Consider the following 22585-nt stretch of genomic DNA (forward strand, 5'->3'; position numbering starts at 1 on the left):
AGAACACCACCTGGTCCATCAGCAGACCACGCCTGCCCCCAGTGTAGAGAGAGACCCAGAACACCACCTGGTCCATCAGCAGAGCACGCCTGCCCCCAGTGTAGAGAGAGACCCAGAACACCACCTGTACTGCAGCCACCCAGAGAGCAGTACGTTCAGAGAGGTGATGAAACAAGTAAGAGATTCACTTGGTAATCTGCTCTCTAACATGATTTAGATCCTCTCACCATCTGTAGAGCTTTGCCATGCATTCATCAAAAAGGTCCAAGGCACTCTCCTTGATTATAAAGCTTTAATTATCGGCTAGTTCATCTTAGAACAGAATAAAATAAAACAGCCAACATGTTTCGGCCATGGGGCCTTCATCAGGGCGAGTTACAAACTAGAGCAAAAGTCAGTAGAAGGCCTTAATAGGCTAAGCAGGCTGCACCCATGGGTGCGGCCAGTGATCACAATTCTAGACAGCTGTGTAGCTGGGAACTGGATAAATCATGCTGCCCACAGGAGGACATCCTTGTCACATATACATTACTGACATTTGTTCAACACACAAGAGATTCAATACCTAGACTGGAGAAAAGGACAACAGGAAAATACACAATATTAACATCACTTGTCCTAGGTTACAGTCACATAATGAGACACCAAGAAAATAAGAAAATACATATATAATTATCAATCAATAACCCTTGTAAGCAGAAGAGAGGACTACCAAATTCCTGAAGGTAGACTATAGAAAAGAAATCATATCAGAAATCAAGCCTGTAGTCATATTTGTAGTCATATTTGCTATGAATGTTTGTATTCCTGTCAATCTAATTTCTTGTACTTCCTGTCTCTCCTTAGTTGTTAGAGGTCTCCAAAGAGCCGTAGAGGATCATAAAGCCACTTTGAAGAGGAGGTTTGAACATGTGATTGAGGGAATCATAAAAACAGGGAATGCAACCCTCCTCAACAGCATCTACACTGAGCTCTACATCACAGAGGGACAGAGTCAAGGGGTTAATAATGAACATGAGGTTTGGCAACTTGAGAGAGCATCCAGGAAACAAATCACCAGTGACACACCCATCAACTACAATGACATCTTCAAACCCCTGTCTGGTCAAGAGAGACACATCACACCCCTGCCTGGTCAAGAGAGACCCATCAAACCCCTGCCTGGTCAAGAGAGACACATCACACCCCTGCCTGGTCAAGAGAGACCCATCAGAACTGTGCTGACTGTGGGCGTCCCTGGTATAGGAAAAACCGTCTGTGTGCAGAAGTCAATCTTAGACTGGGCTGAAGGAAAGGCAAATCAAGATGTGGAAGTCATGTTTGTGCTTCCTTTCCGGGAGCTAAATTTGATTAGACATGTCCGGTACAGTTTACTCCAACTACTGAATGTTTTCCACCCAGAACTACACATGGAAGATGCAGAGCAACTTGCTGTCTCTAAAGCCACGTTCATCTTTGATGGTCTGGATGAGAGCCGACCGCTCCTAGACTTCAGAAAGAACCAGACCTGCTGTCATGTCACAGAGTCAACCTCAGTGGATGTGCTGCTGACCAACCTCATCCAGGGGAATCTGCTCCCCTCTGCTCTCCTCTGGATAACCTCCCGACCTGCAGCAGCCAATCAGATCCCTTCTGAGTTTGTTGACCGGGTGACAGAGGTACGAGGGTTCAATGACGCACAGAAGGAGGAGTACTTCATGAAGAGAATCAGTGATGAGAACCTGGCCAGAAGAATCATCTCACACATCAAGACATCAAGGAGCCTCTACATCATGTGCCACATACCAGTCTTCTCTTGGATTTCTTCCACAGTCCTTGAGCACATGCTGAGTACAGAGAAGCAGGGAGAGATGCCCAAGACCTTGACTGAGATGTACACACACTTCCTGCTCATTCAGATGAAGCTGAAGAACCAGAAGTATCAAGGGGAAATCAAGACCGACCAGGAGGAGCTCTTGAGGGCCGACAGGGAAGTTCTCCTGAAGCTTGCAAAGCTGGCGTTTGACCATCTGGAGAAGGGCAACCTCATGTTCTATGAAGAAGACCTGAAAGAGTGTGGCCTCAATGTCCAAGAGGCAGCAGTGTTCTCAGGGGTTTGCACAGCAATCTTCAAAGAAGAGTCAGTGCTTTTTCAGAGGGCAGTCTACTGCTTTGTGCATCTGAGCATTCAGGAGTTTTTCTCAGCTGTCTACATTTACCATTGTTACGCAACCAAGAACATGGAGGCACTGGAGCCCTTCCTTGATGCTGATCCGTGGAGGAGTGAGGAGCCTCCGGATGAACTGTCTCTGAATGAGCTGCTGAGGGGGGCGGTACACAAAGCTTTGCAGAGTGAGAATGGACACCTGGACCTTTTTGTCCGCTTCCTCCACGGCCTCTCTCTGGTGTCCAATCAGAGACTCTTACGAGGCCTGCTGCCTCAGATTGAGAGGAGTCCAGAGAGCATCCAGGAAACAAGCAGATTCCTCAAGAACAGGGGGGATGAGGAGGAGAACATCTCCCCAGAGAGGTACATCAATCTCCTCCACTGCTTGATGGAGATGAATGACCATTCAGTTCAGCAGAACATCCAAGCTTACATGCAGAAGAAGACATCAACCGAACTGACTCCAATACAGTGCTCAGCCCTGGCCTACATGCTGCAGATGTCAGAGGGGGTTCTGGATGAGTTTGACCTGAACAAATACAACACATCACAGGAGGGGCGGAGGAGACTGATCCCAGCTGTGCAGGTCTGCAGAAAGGCTATGTAAGTATTCATCTTTCTATACAATTTGATCAATCTATTTAACCTTGTCTGTCCCATTAACCCAGAGGTATCTTCTGGAAGGGAGCCCTCCAAACAAAACATGATATAAAACTATAAACATAAAAATACAATTATAGATACAAAACACAATAATACAAAAAATCTGATACAAATGAATATAAAATACAATATACAGAATGCACAGTGCTGAGTAAGGTGCTAAACACTTTGAATTGGTCCCTGATCTGTCCTTTGAATTGTCCTAATGGACAAAGCTGCCTAATGGGCAATTCAAAGCTGCCCTCCTTGTCTCTGTATGTGCACTCTAACCAGATATGTGTTACAATTCCCTGTTACTAAAACCCCTTACCCCTTACTAAAACAGTTCCCTGTGTTACTAAACCCCCTTACCCCTTACTAAATCAGTTCCCTGTGTTACTAAAACCCCTTACCCCTTACTAAAACAAGTCCCTGTGTTACTAAAACCCCTTACCCCTTACTAAAACAGTTCCCTGTGTTACTAAAACCTCTTACCCCTTACTAAAACAGTTCCCTGTGTTACTAAAACCCCTTACCCCTTACTAAAACAAGTCCCTGTGTTACTAAAACCCCTTACCCCTTACTAAAACAGTTCCCTGTGTTACTAAAACCCCTTACCCCTTACTAAAACAGTTCCCTGTGTTACTAAAACCTCTTACCCCTTACTAAAACAGTTCCCTGTGTTACTAAAACCCCTTACCCCTTACTAAAACAGTTCCCTGTGTTACTAAACCCCCTTACCCTTACTAAAACAAGTCCCTGTGTTACTAAAACCCCTTACCCCTTACTAAAACAGTTCCCTGTGTTACTAAACCCCCTTACCCCTTACTAAAATAGTTCCCTGTGTTACTTAAACCCCTTACTAAAACAGTTCCCTGTGTTACTTAAACCCCTTATCCCTTACTAAAACAGTTCCCTGTGTTACTTAAACCCCTTACCCCTTACTAAAACAGTTCCCTGTGTTACTTAAACCCATTACCCCTTACTAAAACAGTTCCCTGTGTTACTAAAACCCCTTACCCCTTACTAAAACAAGTCCCTGTGTTACTAAAACCCCTTACCCCTTACTAAAACAAGTCCATGTGTTACTAAAACCCCTTACCCCTTACTAAAACAGTTCCCTGTGTTACTAAAACCCCTTACCCCTTACTAAAACAGTTCCCTGTGTTGCTAAACCCCTTACCCCTTACTAAAACAGTTCCCTGTGTTACTAAAACCCCTTACCCCTTACTAAAACAGTTCCCTGTGTTACTAAAACCCCTTACCCCTTACTAAAACAGTTCCCTGTGTTACTAAAACCCCTTACCCCTTACTAAAACAGTTCACTGTGTTACTAAAACCCCTTACCCCTTACTAAAACAGTTCCCTGTGTTACTTAAACCCCTTACCCCTTACTAAAACAGTTCCCTGTGTTACTAAAACCCCTTACCCCTTACTAAAACAGTTCCCTGTGTTACTAAAACCTCTTACCCCTTACTAAAACAAGTCCCTGTGTTACTAAAACCCCTTACCCCTTACTAAAACAAGTCCCTGTGTTACTAAAACCCCTTACTAAAACAGTTCACTGTGTTACTAAAACCCCTTACCCCTTACTAAAACAGTTCCCTGTGTTACTAAAACCTCTTACCCCTTACTAAAACAGTTCCCTGTGTTACTAAACCCCCTTACCCCTTACTAAAACAGTTCCCTGTGTTACTAAAACCCCTTACCCCTTACTAAAACAAGTCCCTGTGTTACTAAAACCCCTTACCCCTTACTAAAACAGTTCCCTGTGTTACTTAAACCCCTTACCCCTTACTGAAACAGTTCCCTGTGTTACTAAAACCCCTTACCCCTTACTAAAACAGTTCCCTGTGTTACTAAAACCCCTTACTAAAACAGTTCCCTGTGTTACTAAAACCCCTTACCCCTTACTAAAACAGTTCCCTGTGTTACTAAAACCCCTTACTAAAACAGTTCCCTCTGTTACTAAAACCCCATTGAAATGATCTCATCTTCACTACTTTGTCCCTCATCCATCTACAATATTTACTACTATTCTAAATTTATGACTGAATGAGCCACAATTAAGTTACAAACACAATTTACTATACATATAAAGAGTACTTGCCTATGCTCTACAGCATGATATTTTAGGCAGAGTACTTTTCTTGCCGTCGGCTAGAAATATTTATGTCTGCTTCACGCAACTCCTTAACTCTTCATGTCATATAGGAATGCTATCATATAGGAATGCTATCATATAGGAATGCTATCATATAGGAATGCTGTCATATAGGAATGCTATCATATAGGAATGCTATCATATAGGAATGCTATCGGTCAGTGTCTCATTAAAGCCGTCCACCAGGAGAGCTGGAAAACACGTCTAGCCCGCTGACAACAGATTAAAGTTAAAGTCCCACTGATTGTCACACACCTGAGTGTGTGAAATTTGTTCTCCGCATTTGACCCATCTCCCGGGAGAGCAGTGAGCAGCAGCGGTGCTGCGCTCGGGAATCATTTGGTGATGTAGCCCCCCAATTCCAACCCTTGATGCTGAGTGCCAAGCAGGGAGGCAATGGGTCCCGTTTTTAGTCTTTGGTATGACCCGGCCGGGGATTGAACCCACAACCTCTCAGTCTCTGGGAGGACACTCTACCACTAGAATGAATGAATTCACTGAATGCCTCGCCCCGCTCTGTCAGGCCCACAGTTATTTACCTTTAGTCAGAGGAGGGAGGAAAGAACAAATATATAGAAGTATCCGACTCAAAATATATCCCAGCTACTGATGAGCCCCACACAATGCTCATTTAAGTTCTGTTATCATCCAAGGTTTTTGGAGTTGCCTACACAGCTCTCGTGTTCTCCCGTGCTCTGGGAGAGCTGTGTGGTAGTTTCTCAGTGCTCTTGTGTTCTCCCGTGCTCTGGGAGAGCTGTGTGGTAGTTTCTCAGTGCTCTCGTGTTCTCCCGTGCTCTGGGAGAGCTGTGTGGTAAGTTTCTCAGTGCTCTCGTGTTCTCCCGTGCTCTGGGAGAGCTGTGTGGTAGTTTCTCAGTGCTCTCGTGTTCTCCCGTGCTCTGGGAGAGCTGTGTGGTAGTTTCTCAGTGCTCTCGTGTTCTCCCGTGCTCTGGGAGAGCTGTGTGGTAGTTTCTCAGTGCTCTCGTGTTCTCCCGTGCTCTGGGAGAGCTGTGTGGTAGTTTCTCAGTGCTCTCGTGTTCTCCCGTGCTCTGGGAGAGCTGTGTGGTAGTTTCTCAGTGCTCTCTTGTTCTCCCGTGCTCTGGGAGAGCTGTGTGGTAGTTTCTCAGTGCTCTCGTGTTCTCCCGTGCTCTGGTAGAGCTGTGTGGTAGTTTCTCAGTGCTCTCATGTTCTCCCGTGCTCTGGGAGAGCTGTGTGGTAGTTTCTCAGTGCTCTCGTGTTCTCCCGTGCTCTGGGAGAGCTGTGTGGTAGTTTCTCAGTGCTCTCATGTTCTCCCGTGCTCTGGGAGAGCTGTGTGGTAGTTTCTCAGTGCTCTCATGTTCTCCCGTGCTCTGGGAGAGCTGTGTGGTAGTTTCTCAGTGCTCTCGTGTTCTCCCGTGCTCTGGGAGAGCTGTGTGGTAGTTTCTCAGTGCTCTCATGTTCTCCCGTGCTCTGGGAGAGCTGTGTGGTAGTTTCTCAGTGCTCTCATGTTCTCCCGTGCTCTGGGAGAGCTGTGTGGTAGTTTCTCAGTGCTCTCGTGTTCTCCCGTGCTCTGGTAGAGCTGTGTGGTAGTTTCTCAGTGCTCTCGTGTTCTCCCGTGCTCTGGGAGAGCTGTGTGGTAGTTTCTCAGTGCTCTCGTGTTCTCCCGTGCTCTGCTGCTCTGTTGTTGCGTGTGATCACGTGTGCACCTCGCTCTGCACGAATGCTCTTTACTGAGCTCTGTGTGTCTCCCCTATATGTTATGTGTAATGAGTTTTAGTCAGTGAGGCATTCTTACTCCCATCTATTCTCTGATCTTCTAAAATAGATTTCCGGTCTTTAACTGGTCAGAACCAGCTGGAGCTGACCCCCCTATAACTTTTAAAAACTGCTACCTCAGCGCTTGGCATGTTTCCACCTCCTCACATTGCACCATACATACATCCAGGTAGGAGTAACACGTTAGAAAGTACCCGTGCGCAATGCATCAACAATCCCTCGCTACACGGCTGGCAGCTCTGTCTATGGCTCTGACAACGGGAGCTCTCTGCCATGGAAACACCGACACTATTTCTCCCTCCTCAAGATCAAGGACAAAATACTGGTCAAGTGTAATCTATGTATAGAGGCCCATAAGGTGTGAACCTGAATCCGTTATTCTGAAAGCACAAATGCCATTGAAACAGGTATTTTTCCTACCCTCATTCCTCGTTATTATTCTGGAGAAGGTGCAAATGCAGTCACCTCTGTTGTGTTGCAGCAAACTAGCCCAAACTAGCCTACTCCTGATTTCTCTAAATCGTATGCTACCAACGGATACATCACCTAGAAGCAGCGTCAGTTATCGATTCATATCATTGTGGATGGCCACAAGTTAAAAATGCCCTTTTTTGCAACATAGGACTTTAATTTCACTTTTAATTTCATTTAGGCTCCTACACATGATTGAAAAGTGATCAGTAGTGACTATATTCTGTATTGGTCCATGTAGCCTACAGCATGCAGCGGGCTGAGAGCTGACTGTTCTATCATCTTCTAGGCCTGTTCATCAACAGTGAGCTTAAAACCTGTAATTTTAGCTATGTTTTCATTTCCCCCATATCAAAATATTAACATGCTGTATACTGTAGGCTATCAAATTAAAAGTTTGAGAAGCTTCTCCTCTTGAGGTTGGCGTATTGGTTTGAAGGCTAGGAATGTTGTACAGTAGGTCACTGGCCAGAGATGAGGTAGCCTACGAGTTATTGAAAGCTGGGTACCCTTTATTAAGCCTTAGGCTACATATGACATGTGTATATTATACAAATCATATTATTAAGATAAGAATGTCATTAAGGAACAAAAAGTCATACATGTTTACTTTGTAATTTCAGACTCTCTGGATGTGACCTCAACGAAGCCTCATATGAAGTGGTGGCCTCATCGCTCAGCTCAAACCCCTCCCACCTGAGAGAGTTAGACCTGAGTAACAATGACCTGCAGGATTCAGGAGTGAAGCTGCTCTCTGCTGGACTGGGGAGTCCACACTGCAAACTGGAGAAACTGAGGTCTGTATCCCTGAGCATATTCACATGTTAAATGATGGGATTTAAATGTCTAAGTAATTGTACATCTCTGTCCTTGAAGAGGGATGTTTTGAGCATCAACATTCAAGTTGAGAAATTATCTTTGGACTACAGTACATACAGTAGAGTTGACAAAATAGGGACTATCATCTCAAAGCATACATACAGACATATACAGACTGTAGGTGGTGGGTGGGTCCTTTATTGAAGGAACAAAGACACAATCAAGATGAAATACAAATGTAAATTGGGTACAAAATATACACAAAATCCCAATACACAAGAGTGCAAATAAACAAAGTGTATAAAAGTTTATTCCTTAGCATGCCTAGATGCGTAAAACATGCCCAGGTGTACATGATGAAGTATCAAGTAGTAAGTAGGCTATAGCATGTTGGTAAATGTACATGTCCTGTCCAAAGAGCCTTAGCACCCTCCAAGCTGACTCGGGTCCATAGTGTCCATCCAATCAGGACGCTGATTGGATGCTGAGTATTCATTAGAGCATGGGTTCCCAAACTCCATCAATGTGGGCCTCCCCTCTGAAAACAGTGACACACCCACGCCCCCCCAACCCCCCAAATGTCTCCATTTTGCAAGGCAGCGTTAGCTAGCCCATAACGTTACACAGCTAAGTTAGCTCGGTGGCACCTGCTGCTAGTTAACGTTATGAAGTTTTCGCACAATATATTCATGCCTACGGGGGGAGGCTCTCTCTGCACTATCCACACATTTAGTATAATAGTATAGTATCTCTCACATTATTTATTTCAATCTTCTGACCTTTAAAATCAGGTTTCATTCATAAAAACCATAGACATTTAAAAAATAAATAACATGTTTTTCCTTCTTTTTTTTCTAACCCTCCCTCCGCGCCTCCCCTGACTTTCTTTGGGGCCCCCTGGGGGAGGCCCGCCTCACAGTTTGGGAATGCCTGCATTAGAGGAATGAAAAACCTGCTCATGACTAAAACATATTAGATGCAGCAGCACTCTCTCTCCTAGCTCCAGAATGAGTCACTCTGTTTATAATTCAGTCTGAGAGAGGAAGACAATATAGCTGACATGCCTCCTTTTCACCACTAGTGTAGCAGTGTTTGTCAGAAGGCTGAAGTGAAGAGTGAAGTCACGCCTTTAGTCAGAAAAAATGTTTTGCCTGCCAAAGCAAACACGCTTTGTCAATACACTGATTACTGGTGAAGATGTTTGCTAATACTTGTCCTTGTCTCCTCAGCCTGAGAGGATGCAGATTAACAGAGACGTGCTGTTCTCTGCTGGCCTCATCTCTCAGCTCAAACTCCTCCCACCTGAGAGAGTTAGACCTGAGTAACAATGACCTGCAGGATTCAGGAGTGAAGCTGCTCTCTGCTGGACTGGGGAGTCCACACTGCAAACTGGAGAAACTGAGGTCTGTATCCCTGAGCATATTCAAATGTTAAATTATGGGATTTAAATGTCTAAGTAATTGTACATCTCTGTCCTTGAAGAGGGATGTTTTGAGCATCAACATTCAAGTTGAGAAATTATCTTTGGACTACAGTACATACAGTAGAGTTGACAAAATAGGGACTATCATCTCTAAGCATACATACAGACATATACAGACTGTAGGTGGTGGGTGGGTCCTTTATTGAAGGAACAAAGACACAATCAAGATGAAATACAAATGTAAATTGGGTACAAAATATACACAAAATCCCAATACACAAGAGTGCAAATAAACAAAGTGTATAAAAGTTGACTCCTTAGCATGCCTAGATGTGTAAAACATGCCCAGGTGTACATGATGAAGTATCAAGTAGTAAGTAGGCTATAGCATGTTGGTAAATGTACATGTCCTGTCCAAAGAGCCTTAGCACCCTCCAAGCTGACTCAGGTCCATAGTGTCCAGCCAATCAGGAAAGGCCTTACATACATTTCTATGGATGCTGAGTATTCATCAGATGAATTAAAAACCTGCTCATGACTAAAACATATTAGATGCAGCAGCACTCTCTCTCCTAGCTCCAGAATGAGTCACTCTGTTTATAATTCAGTCTGAGAGAGGAAGACAATATAGCTGACATGCCTCCTTTTCACCACTAGTGTAGCAGTGTTTGTCAGAAGGCTGAAGTGAAGAGTGAAGTCACGCCTTTAGTCAGAAAAAATGCTTTGCCTGCCAATGCAAACACGCTTTGTCAATACACTGATTACTGGTGAAAATGTTTGCTAATTGTCCTTGTCTCCTCAGCCTGAGAGGATGCAGATTAACAGGGACATGCTGTTCTCTGCTGGCCTCATCTCTCAGCTCAAACTCCTCCCACCTGAGAGAGTTAGACCTGAGTAACAATGACCTGCAGGATTCAGGAGTGAAGCTGCTCTCTGCTGGACTGGGGAGTCCACACTGCAAACTGGAGAAACTGAGGTCTGTATCCCTGAGCATATTCAAATGTTAAATTATGGGATTTAAATGTCTAAGTAATTGTACATCTCTGTCCTTGAAGAGGGATGTTTTGAGCATCAACATTCAAGTTGAGAAATTATCTTTGGACTACAGTACATACAGTAGAGTTGACAAAATAGGGACTATCATCTCAAAGCATACATACAGACATATACAGACTGTAGGTGGTGGGTGGGTCCTTTATTGAAGGAACAAAGACACAATCAAGACTAAATACAAATGTAGATTAGGAACAAGACAGGGGCGCTGCTAGGATCCCAAATCATTAGGGCAGGGGTGGCCAACCAGTCAGAGACTAAGAGACACAACAATGACTGTGGTACCACCAAGAGCCACACCATATATACCAGCGTTTCTAAACCTTTCTTTCAGTCACGGCACCCTTCATACGTACTTAAAATCCCAAGGCACCCTAGTCTAATATAAGAAGAAAAACGTTATAGTCCATTAAATATACATTAAGGCTAGGCTGGACTGGGTTAGGCTGGACTGGGCTGGGTTAGGCTGGCCTGGGTTAGGCTGGACTGGGCTGGGTTAGGCTGGCCTGGGTTAGGCTGGACTGGACTGGGTTAGGCTGGGCTGAGATGGGCTGGCCAAGGTGAAAGCAGATGGAAGATTGGGGCAGTGTGTTATTTCTTGTCAAGGCTAGCACTCACTCACTCACTCACTCACTCTCTCTCTCTCTCCCCTCACTCCCTGAGAGCTGGAGGAGGGCTCTTGCTCGTGCGTTTACTTTTGGCCTTGTTTCCTGGGTTTTCTCTTTCGCTAGTGTGGATATAGGTCGGGGTAGCTGTTTGTGCCAGTTTTTCTTGTTTTGGTGTTTTTAGTTTGTGATTTGTTTGTTGGAGGTTTTTGGAGTAGCGAGGGGGAAGCGGGCCGCAATGGCTTCGCAGTCAGGGGGAGCGGAGCTGTCGCTCAGGAACGGGGTTAGGTGCGTGCCAGGAAATGATGCCACGGTGGAGGACGTACTCCTCGCTGTCGGGGAGCAGGTAGGCTGCGAGGAGATTTACTCCGCTTCCCGGATGAATAAAGCGGTGGTGGTTTTTCTGAAGAAGGAGAGTTTGGTGAGTAAAGTGATTACGAGTGGAATATGGGTGAAGGATGTGTTGGTGCCGGTTACTCCGTTGTCTGCGCCGGCAACGCGGGTAGTTGTGTCAAACATTCCGTCGTTTATTGAGGATGAGGCGCTAGCGAAGGAGCTGCGTTGCTTTGGAAAGTTTGCAGGCGGTTTCAAATGGATCCCGCTGGGGTGTAGAGATCGGAGGGTGCAACATGTGTGGTCTTTTAGGAGGCAGATCTTTATGTATCTCAGTAACTCCGATCAGGCCCTGGATGTGAACTTTCGCGTGGGGCACGGAGATGGTAGCTACCTTGTTTTTGCTAGCACGGATAGCGTGCGTTGTTTTGAGTGTGGGGACATCGGTCACAAGAAGTTTGCGTGTCCACACAGAGGGAAAGGTGAAGCGCAAGCAGCGGGGGCGGTAGCTGTAGCGGAGGCGCCAGGGAGTGATGCCCGGGGGGGGAGAGGGGAGATAGGGGGGTAGAGTGAGGTTGGACAGGTGTTGGGGGTACGTGAGGCTGGGTCAGGGGGGAAGGCAGCAGTGGTGGGCCACTGAAGCGGAGGAAGATTAGTGTTCAGAAACGGGGTGCTGAGGTGTTGGAGGATGTTACTGGCAGTAGGGATGTAGATGGTGGGGAGGCTGGACCAGAGGAGGTGAGGGGAGCCGTTACTGTGGAGGAGGCTGTTGGGAGAGCAGAAGGTGCTGAGGGGCAAGGGGGAGTTGAGTTTGTTGGAGGAGTTGAGGGTATGGAGGGGCGGGGGGGAGATGAGGCTGGTGGGGGAGGCGAGGGTATTGTGGGGCAGGGGGGAGAAGAGGTTGTTGTGGGAGCCGAGGGTGTTGAGGGGCAGGTGGGAGATGGTAGCAGTGAGCAGGTGGGTGATAGGGTAGGGGTGGAGGGGGGTGGTGAGGGGGAGGGGGCAGGAGGGCCTCAGATGGGGGAGCGGGGGGAGCGGCAGGGGGGGGAGCAGGGAGGGGAGAGGGGAGGGGGACAGGGGGGGGGGGAGGAGGGGGAGCAGGGAGGGGAGAGGGGAGGGGAGCAGGGAGGGGGACAGGGGGGGGGGGGGGGGGGGGAGCAGGGAGGGGAGGAGGGGGAGCAGGGAGGGGCGGGAGGGGAGCAGGTAGGAGAGCAGGGGGGGAGACTGGCTGGGGAGCCCCCGGCTGCAGTGGAGGGTATGGAGACGGGGGAGGAGGGAGATGATTCTCTCTTGGACTGTTCCAGTGTGTCTAACGTGTCCGTGGGTCTGAGTGGAGATGACTCTGTGTACTCGGTAGGGGAGCTGGATAGTTTTCTAACGGAAACGAAGGGGAAGAAAAAGGTTTCTTTAGCGGCCTTCTTCCCAGACCAACAGAAGTTTCTGAGGTCAGTTCAGAAAGTACGGCAGTCAGAAGACCTCACAGTCATGTCTCCAAGGAGGAGGTATAGACTGAGGAAGTTGGTCACATTAGCGCGGAAGGGCCTGTCCACACAGCCAAGCTAATGGATGGGTTTTTTAATACACACCTGCAGGTGGGATTTTCTTTCTGGTTGCTTAAGTTTTTCCTTCTTTCTCTTTATATGGAGGTTCTACGTATAGGCTCCCTTAATGTTAATGGCGCCAGAGACAGGGGTAAAAGGGGTTTGGTATTGGAGTATGTTGGTAAAAAAAAATTTAATGTAATATTTTTGCAAGAAACGCACAGTGATGTGGGGAATGAGGTGGACTGGGGGCTTGGGTGGAGTGGGGCACAGGCACAAACACTAGTGCAGGGGTGGCGATCCTGTTCTCCAGACACCTGGGGGTTAACATTCTCTCCACTCAGGAGGTGTGTAAGGGACGGGTTTTGATGGTGAAGGGTTCTGTTAATAATAGGGAGTGTGTGTTTGTAAATGTGTACGCTCCCAATGGTGGGAGGGACAGGGTGGGCCTGTTTGGGCGGCTGGCACAGGAGTTGGCAGGGCTGGCGCCGGAGGTTGTACTGGTGATGGGGGGTGACTGGAACTGCACAGTGGATTTCACTAGGGACAGGACTGGGGAGGAGCCCCACTTAGGTTCGGTGGGAGCACTTAGGGATGTGCTGAACACTTTGGATGTGGTGGACACGTGGCGGACCACACACCCAGATACTAGGCAGTTTAGCTGGGTGAAGGTGGCGGGGGGTAGGGTGAGTGCTGCACGCCTGGACCGCATTTACATCTCTCGCCAGTGTGCTAATAGAGTAGTGAGGGCAGACATATGTCCGGTTAGTGTGTCTGATCATCATATTGCTGTGGCTCATGTCTCTTTGGGGGCGGGGCCAGTGTGCGTACTGGAAGTTTAATGTGAAGCTTTTACAAGACGCCTCCTTCTGCTCTAGCTTCAGGTTTTTCTGGGAGGGGTGGACAGCCAGGAAACAGGAATATGAGTCGCTCTGTCAGTGGTGGGACGTGGGGAAGGTGCATATTAGGCTGTTTTGCCAGCAGTACACAGCTTTCTCCTCAGCCCAGTCCAGGAGGGTGCTGGAGAGGCTGGAGAGTAGCATTAAGCAGGTTGAGGCTGAGCTAGTTGGGCAGTATACAGAGGGGCAGCAGCAGTATTTGGCTGAGTTACGCAGGGACCTGGGGGCTTTTTTGCAGACTAGAGCGGGGGGGGCTCTTGTGAGGGCTAGGTTCTCCATGCTCAGAGAGATGGACGCACCCAGTTCTTTCTTTTTTGGGCTGGAGAAACAAAAGTCTGAGTCGAAACAAATGCACTGTTTGCGTCTGTCTGATGGTCGGGTTACTTCTGTTGTGCGGGAAATGCGGGAGGGGGCTGTGCAGTTTTATTCTGACTTGTATAGGGCTGAGGGGTGTGATGCTGTATGTGCAGACCGTTTGTTAGAGGGCCTACCTCAATTGTTGCCTGTGCAACGGGCGGACTTGGACTCACCCCTGTCATGTCAGGAGGTCACGAAGGCAGTCGGTCAGATGGCCCCGGGCCGTGCTCCTGGGGTCGATGGCCTGCCTGCGGACTTTTATAAACATTTCTGGGATATACTGGGGCAGGACCTTTTGCGCGTGGTGCAGGAATGCATCAGGGACGGTGAGCTGCCACTGAGCTGTCAGCGGGCAGTGCTAACGCTCCTGCCCAAGAAGGGGGACTTGAGTGATTTAAAAAACTGGAAGCCGGTGGCACTGCTCTGTGCGGACTATAAAATATATGCGAAAAGTTTGGCAAATAGACTGAAGGCTCACCTGGACACTATAGTGCATAAGGACCAGACTTACTGTGTGCCGGGGCGGTCGATCAGGGACAACTTGTTCCTGTTCAGGGACCTGATCGATCTGTCGCGAAGGGGAGACATGGGTTTCGGCCTCGTCTCCCTGGACCAGGAAAAAGCTTTTGATAGGGTGGACCATGATTATTTTTTTTAATGTTTTGTCTGGGTTTGGGTTTGGGCAGGGTTTCATATCTGAGGTGAAGTTGTTGTATGCTGGGGCTTCCTGTTTGGTGAAGGTGGCTGGGGGGTTGAGCAGGCCAGTACGGGTCGGTCGTGGGATTCGCCAGGGCTGCCCGTTGTCAGGCCAGCTATACTCCTTAGCTATTGAACCCTTGCTTGGGTGGCTGCGTAGGAGGTTGCGGGGTATAGACTCACCAGGGGTAGGTCTGGGCTCCAAGGTGCGTCTCTCGGCCTATGCAGATGACCTAACAGTTTTTGTGAAGGAAGAGCAGGACCTTAGGGTTTTGGAGGACAGTCTACAGCTGTACGAGGGGGCCTCATCAGCCAGGGTGAACTGGGGTAAGAGCGAGGGGCTGTTATGTGGGGGTTGGAGGAATGGGGTGCCACCTCAGCTGCTAGGGGACATGCGGTGGGGCCAGGCAGGGATCAAGCTGCTAGGAGTGTGTCTGGGCTCGGAGGACTGGGTCAAGAAGAACTGGGAGGGGGTGTCTCAGGCACTCTCTAGAAGGCTCACAAAGTGGAAATGGCTCCTACCCCAGGTGTCGTACAGGGGCCGGGTGCTGATTATCAACAATCTGGCGGTCTCCACTCTGTGGCACCGGCTGACAGTTCTCAATCCCCCTCGAGGTCTCCTGGTGGAGTTGCAGAGGAAGGTGGTGGAGTTCTTCTGGTCGGGCTACCACTGGCTCCGGGCACCAGTTTTGTACCTGCCTGTCTGTGAGGGGGGACAGGGGCTGGTGGATTTGGAGAGCCGGGTGGCGGCTTTTCGCTTGCAAGCCGCCCAAAGACTGTTGTGCGACAAGGAAATTTGTTGGGGGGAGCAGGCTTGTGCCCTACTGAGGAGGGCTGGTGGTTTGGGGCTGGACCGCCAGCTCTTCCTCATGTCGCTGGATGGACTAAACCTTACAGGCCTCTCTGACTTCTACACGGCGGTTCTGAGGGCCTGGCGCTGCCTCAGACCCACACGGAGGAGGGGCTTAGAGGCTGGGCCTTGGGTGTGGGAGGAGCCTCTGTTCCGCAACCCACTGATCCAGTTGGGGGCCTTAGGTCGGGCTGGCACCTTACAGGAACGGCTTGTGAGCGGCGGCCTGACCAAGTTGGGCCATCTGTGTGTTCCCGGTGGGGGGGGTTGGAGGACACCTCAGGACTTGTCTGAGCAGACGGGATTTACTTCCCTCAGGCTGCTGGGGGGACTCTGTGGGGCAGTGCGGGGGGCGCTGGGGGGACTCTGTGGGGCAGTGCGGGGGGCGCTGGGGGCACTCTGTGGGGCAGTGCGGGGGGCGCTGCCCGACGCAGTAAAGGACATTTTGGCCCGGCCGAGGGAGGAGGACTCTCCGGGGTTTCCTCCACTGACGGTCCAGGTGGACTCTGGGGACTGGCAGGAGAGCGGGAGCCGGCTGCTGACCTTCAGTTCTCCGAGCCTGGGTGACCTCAGACAGGTGAAGGGGAGGGCACTATATGAGGCATGTGTGAAGGTGAGGAACATCAGGGCCTTGCAGGGGGTTGGGGCCCACCAGCGGCAGGGGGTTCTGGGTGAGGGGGGTGGTGCACGGTTCAGGTGGCGGGTGCTGTATAAGCCCCCTATACCCAAAAGGTCAGGGGACTTGCAGTGGAGGATTGTGCATGGGGCCCTGGCGACCAATCGTTTTCTGGCCCGGTTTGACCCAGGGGTTGGGGATGGGTGCCCTTACTGTGGGGAGGCTGAGACAGTTGTCCATGTGTTTTCTGTTTGTGCACGTCTTGTTCCTGTGTTTGTGATTTTGAAGCGGGTATGTGCAAAGTTGGGGTTTCTGTTTTCACTGGATCTGTTTGTTTTGGGGCCACGGTACACATGTAGGGGGAGGGCAAAATGTGTGTTGTTGAATTTTTTGTGTGGCCAGGCGAAGTTGTCTATATGGGTTAAAAAGAGGAATAAGGTGAGAGGGACTGGGCCAACGGACCCAGTACAGGTGTTTAGGGGGATGGTCTCTGCGCGCCTTAGGGTAGAGCACGCCTATTTTATGCTTACGCAAAATGTGGCTGGGTTTGAGAGGGTGTGGTGTCTGGGGGGGGGCTATTTGTACGGTGGGGGCGAATGGGCTTAATGCATGTTTGTGATTTCGTGTGTTTCTGTGATACTGGTGGGGGGGTGGTTGGGGGGTTGGTTGTAGGAGTATACTTGTATGGGTTTAAAAGGTTTTGTTGCTGAGTGTGTTGCACAGTGGTTCAATAAAGAGCAATAGTCTCCTCTCTCTCTCTCGCCCTCTCTCTCTCTCTCTCTCTTTTCTATCCTACCACTTTCCCTGATTGTGGAGTTTGGAAAATAGTCTGGATGGATTATGATTGGACCCTCCTGGTTTTGTTATGAGTGATTGTTTGCTTTTAGTTTCTGTTATTTGGTGGTTGTGGTTGTAGTGGGCTTGGTTTTTGTTTTTTATTTCCTGTGGGGTGTTGAAGTGGTGGTTGCTTAGTCTTTTGTAAGGATGTTTCATTAAAGAGCATCAAAAGTCTCTCACTCACTCACTCACTCACTCACTCACTCACTCATTCACTCACTCACTCACTCACTCACTCACTCACTCACTCTCTACCCATGTCTGTCTCTCACTCACTCACTCACTCACTCTCTCTCTCTCTCTCTCTCTCTCTCTCTCTCTCTCTCTCTCTCTCTCTCTCTCTCTCTACCCATGTCTGTCAAATCAAATAAGCTTTATTGGCATCAATGGTAATAAACCGTTGTTGCCAAAGCAGAATAATAATACACAATTATGTACATATACATATGACATACATACACACATTCATTACATAAAATGTTACATTTGCCAATGCAATCCAATGGAGTATTAACCGGAGAGATATGATATATACTTTAAAATAATTAAATTAAACTAAATTAAACTAAATTAAATTAAAATAAAACGTAAGAAATATATATGTTACGGTGAATGTGAGAAAACGGGGAATGTGAGCTTTTCCCGGTTAATGTGCACATTCCCCGACCTCGCGGGAGATGTGAGAAATTGGTTAGTATTTCCCGCACGGTCAGGGATTGTGCACATTAACCAGGAAATGCTTACAACCGTATGCAAAACCTCTGCGCAGCCGGGTGGTGGGAGAGGGCTTGTGCGCTTAGAACGAGAGGCGCTTGACATTTTGCCCATGGTTTTTGAATACATAGCATCAATTGCATTAATGGAAACATTAAATTGGGTCTAATTATACATGTGTTGAAAGTTAAGATAATTAGTCTACAAGCCGCGAGGCTACGCAACACAATAAGCAAAACAATCTCACTGTTTAACTCGTCCCACTCCTCTGTTTACTCATCCCGCACGGCAGGGACAAGAGAAACAATGCACATCTTCTGTTCTCGGCCGTCTTGAATTGAACTGTTACACCACAGAACGAAACTAACAACTAATAAAGGACATGTACAAGTTGTTTGTCATCAACATTTTTTATCTCCATCTTTATTAATTTCTGTGTAAATCTGATCAAACCAAAAAGTGTTTCATTCGTCCCGGTCCTCCCCTACAGGTAATAACAGTCTGTGGGGACCTTGAACAGTAATATAGCCTCTGCTGCACACAGTGTGAGTAGTATTAGGAGGATAGGCCTACACTGGTGATCAAGTTAACAAACGCAAAAGGAACATTGCAACAACAGGAAGGTGGGAACCTCCAAAGGAACCCTACACGTTAGCTAGCCGAAAGAGACGAAAAGACGAAAATCTCTCACAGGTGTGCGCCAGTAACGTTAGCCCAACTACCGTGGGGGCCTCTTATGGTGCACATCCTCCGAGGCGTCACATGAGCCCTCTCCCACCACCCGGCTGCGCAGAAGTTTTGCATACGGTTGCGCTTTCCTAGATTTACCGCAAGGTCGGGAATTGTAAGCATTTCCCGGTTAATGTGCACAATCTCCGACCGTACGGGAGATGTGAGAAATACTAACCAATTTCTCACAACTCCCGCAAGGTCGGGGAATGTGCACATTACCCGGGAGATGTGAGAAACGCACATGTTTCTCCTACGTTCCCCGCGAGGTCGGGGAATGTGCACATTAACCGGGAAAAGCTCACATTCCCTGTTTTCTCACATTGACCGTAACATATATATATATATACATACACATACATACACACACGCTCTGTATGACCCTGGTGACCTCAGACAGGTGAGGGGGAGGGCTCTGTATGACCCTGGTGACCTCAGACAGGTGAGGGGGAGGGCTCTGTATGACCCTGGTGACCTCAGACAGGTGAGGGGGAGGGCTCTGTATGACCCTGGTGACCTCAGACAGGTGAGGGGGAGGGCTCTGTATGACCCTGGTGACCTCAGACAGGTGAGGGGGAGGGCTCTGTATGACCCTGGTGACCTCAGACAGGTGAGGGGGAGGAGCCTGGTGACCTCAGACAGGTGAGGGGGAGGGCTCTGTATGACCCTGGTGACCTCAGACAGGTGAGGGGGAGGGCTCTGTATGAGGCATGTGTGAAGGCGAGGAACGTCGGGGTCTTGCAGGGGGTTGGGTTCCACCAGTGGCAGGGGGTTCTAGGTGGGGGGAGCAGTGTGAGGTTCAGGTGGTGGGTGCTGTATAAGCCCCCCATCCCTAAAAGGACAGGGGTCTTGCAGTGGAGAGTCCTGCCCTGATGACCGAGCGCTTTCTGGCCGGGCTTGACCCCGGGGTGGGGGAGGGGGGCCCATACTGTGGTGAGGTGGAGACGGTGGTTCATGTGTTTTCTGTTTGTCTTGTTCCTCTGTTTGTGCTGTTACAGCCCTCATGTGTGAGGTTGGGGTTTGTGTTTTCTTAGGAACTGTTTGGTGTCTATTTTCTCCCTAGTGTTTTTGTTTTTGGGGGGACTAAAAAGGTTCGGGGCTAGAGGAAGAACATTTGGGGCGTCAGGTATGAGGCTCCCCCTGCAGAACACTTCTTTAGTCTCGGAGACATTCAGCTCCAAGGAGCTCTCCTCCATCCGGGAGGTCAGGGTGTTGACATAGAGTATGTGGACAGTGACTGCTCCTTCCTTATCCAGACATGCACAATTGTCACTTTTCGGTGAAATTTGCTGTTTTGAATCCAAAATAGGTCACCTACGTGATTCGTGCAGATCTGATTTTGGGGAAGGGGTCAAGAGCCTGAAGCGACTTACATAGAAAGATAATAAATCTGTGAGTCTGTGAGTGTGGACATTGGGATTGAGCCAGTGGAGCGTGAGAATCTGATACTGTGGATGTATGTTTGGATCTGTATGCGCGGGCATTGACAGTCAGTTAAAAAGCAGCAAGCGAAACTGAGTTCAAACTCAGTTCACTAGTCACAGTTCAGCGCAAGCCCAGTCTGGGACCTGCTGTTTGGAAAAAGCCAAGTTGCCCCAGTGCTGTGTGGAAGTGCGTGCCAGCCACAAACCTCCATAGAGAAGATCAACTGAAACCCCCAAAAGTAGCCTACCTGCAGTCGTAAAACCCAGGAACATATCCCCCTCACATTTCAAAATATAGGCTTTACCCCCCCACTTTTCTAATCTCTCAAATTACATGTATTTTTCCTGCCACTCTTGGGCGATCACTCAGCTGTTTGCCTGCTGTGTTTCTCTCACTGCAAGGTAACCGCAGCAGGGTAACGAGCAAAACCTGCTATGGATTTTCAGAGACTTGGCTGTTCTCATGCAATGAAAGCGGAATGGATTCAATTGGAGATGTGACTCGTCTCTGTATGTGAACTGTTTTATTCTTACCACTGCGTCAGGTAGGAGTAGGACATATGCTAGTAGCTAATTCAGCTCATCAAATAGTTGTGTAACTGGTGGGGCTGCTGCCCTTTTGCTCATTTCCTTTGTAAATGTGAGCAGTATCATTGGTAGCCTACGTTGCATTAAATGGGTTAATAATGTTAAATTGACTGCACTTATATAGCACTTTATATCCAAAGCACTTTACAATGGCCTCTCATTAAACCATTCATACACACATCCACACACCAATGGCAGTAGCTGCCTTGCAAGATGCTAGCCTGCTCATTGGGAGCAATTTGGGGTTCTTGCGCAAGGACACTTGGACATGTGGACAGGAGGAGCCGGGATTTGAACCGCCGACCCTACGGTCATTGGATGATCTACTCTACCTCCTGAGCCACAGAACTAAATTTGTACTTTGAACTTTATTAGGGGCCAGGCAGCGTAGTTGCCGGAACCCTATTGTATTTGCCTATATTATTATTATTATTATTATTACTACTAATATTATTATTCTCCATCTTCCACTGAAGTCTAACTTCCCGTGGACAAAAAATCACCAAACTTTGCACATAGCTCCAGTACTATACCCAAAGTCCTCAACCTGCATTGTAGGTCAATAAACCTGAAGGTGGCGCTACAGCAACAGTCTAAAGTTTAAAACTTTAAAAAATCATAACAAATCAGCCATATCAGTGTAAAACCACCACGTGAATGTAGTCCCAAGTAAGACAAAACTTTCATACGCTCTGACCTTGCAGGAATTTTGAAGTCCATCACTCAGGTTTTACAGTTTATGAAGAAATCAATCAAACCTATAGCCTCCCACATACCATAGCTAAAGTTTGACTATCGACATGGAGGGGGGACCTTTGTTGGAACATAACCTCGCGTCAGGTTTCCATTCACTATCAGATTCAGATCCTGTCTAGAGCTGGCCTCTTCAAAACTGTCATCCGGTACTGTGGGTAGCCTACTGGTCATCTGGTACTGTGGGTAGCCTACTGGTCATCTGGTACTGTGGGTAGCCTACTGGTCATCTGGTACTGTGGGTAGCTACTGGTCATCCGGTACTGTGGGTAGCCTACTGGTCATCCGGTACTGTGGGTAGCCTACTGGTCATCTGGTACTGTGGGTAGCCTACTGGTCATCTGGTACTGTGGGTAGTCTACTGGTCATCTGGTACTGTGGGTAGCCTACTGGTCATCTGGTACTGTGGGTAGCCTACTGGTCATCTGGTACTGTGGGTAGCCTACTGGTCATCCGGTACTGTGGGTAGCCTACTGGTCATCCGGTACTGTGGGTAGCCTACTGGTCATCCGGTACTGTGGGTAGCCTACTGGTCATCCGGTACTGTGGGTAGCCTACTGGTCATCCGGTACTGTGGGTAGTCTACTGGTCATCTGGTACTGTGGGTAGTCTACTGGTCATCTGGTACTGTGGGTAGCCTACTGGTCATCTGGTACTGTGGGTAGCCTACTGGTCATCTGGTACTGTGGGTAGCCTACTGGTCATCCGGTACTGTGGGTAGTCTACTGGTCATCTGGTACTGTGGGTAGCCTACTGGTCATCCGGTTTTGTAGGTTGCATCTGGTTTTGTTTGCGGCCAGGAAGCTCAGAGCCTCTCACTGTCTGCTAGCTAGCGACAACATGGGGAAGTGCAAATTCAACGGAAATGGTCTATTCAACCAAGCTTGTTTCTGCTTTAGCTTGGTGCTATCGGCTGAGCATTAGCTGTGCTGTTAGAAACCCCAAGCGTGTTCCCTCCCTGGCTCAGAAACAGCCTCTCACGGGGTAAATATAGACTGCAGGCAGTGCGGTTGCACTGGGGCCTGTGGGGTGAGAGGGCCCGTAGAGAGAGCAGGGCCTCCAACCAGGTTTTAGGTGGAGAACGGGTGAGTTACCACTTCAGAATCACGCCTGCAGCGTGAACTCAAATTAAAGTGTCATTTGCTATGTATACCCTCTAAAAGGCATCCCCCC

General features: G+C 48.5%; 1 protein-coding gene across 1 annotated transcript in view; it reads left to right on the top strand.

Annotated features, from left to right (window-relative positions):
* Window positions 1-432: 432 nt before the first annotated feature.
* The window catches only part of LOC311325222 (NACHT, LRR and PYD domains-containing protein 3-like), a gene marked incomplete at both ends in the record, with an annotated part of 39384 nt that continues 17231 nt past the window's right edge, over window positions 433-22585 (top strand). The window contains 5 exons of the mRNA XM_084457891.1: window positions 433-436; window positions 847-2749; window positions 7799-7972; window positions 9224-9397; window positions 10220-10393. Of these exons, the coding sequence (XP_084314017.1) occupies window positions 433-436; window positions 847-2749; window positions 7799-7972; window positions 9224-9397; window positions 10220-10393 (2429 nt within the window). The remainder of the gene's footprint in view (window positions 437-846; window positions 2750-7798; window positions 7973-9223; window positions 9398-10219; window positions 10394-22585) is intronic.

Source organism: Borostomias antarcticus (genome assembly GCF_949987555.1).
Source record: "Borostomias antarcticus genome assembly, chromosome: 24".
NCBI lineage: Eukaryota > Metazoa > Chordata > Actinopteri > Stomiiformes > Stomiidae > Borostomias > Borostomias antarcticus.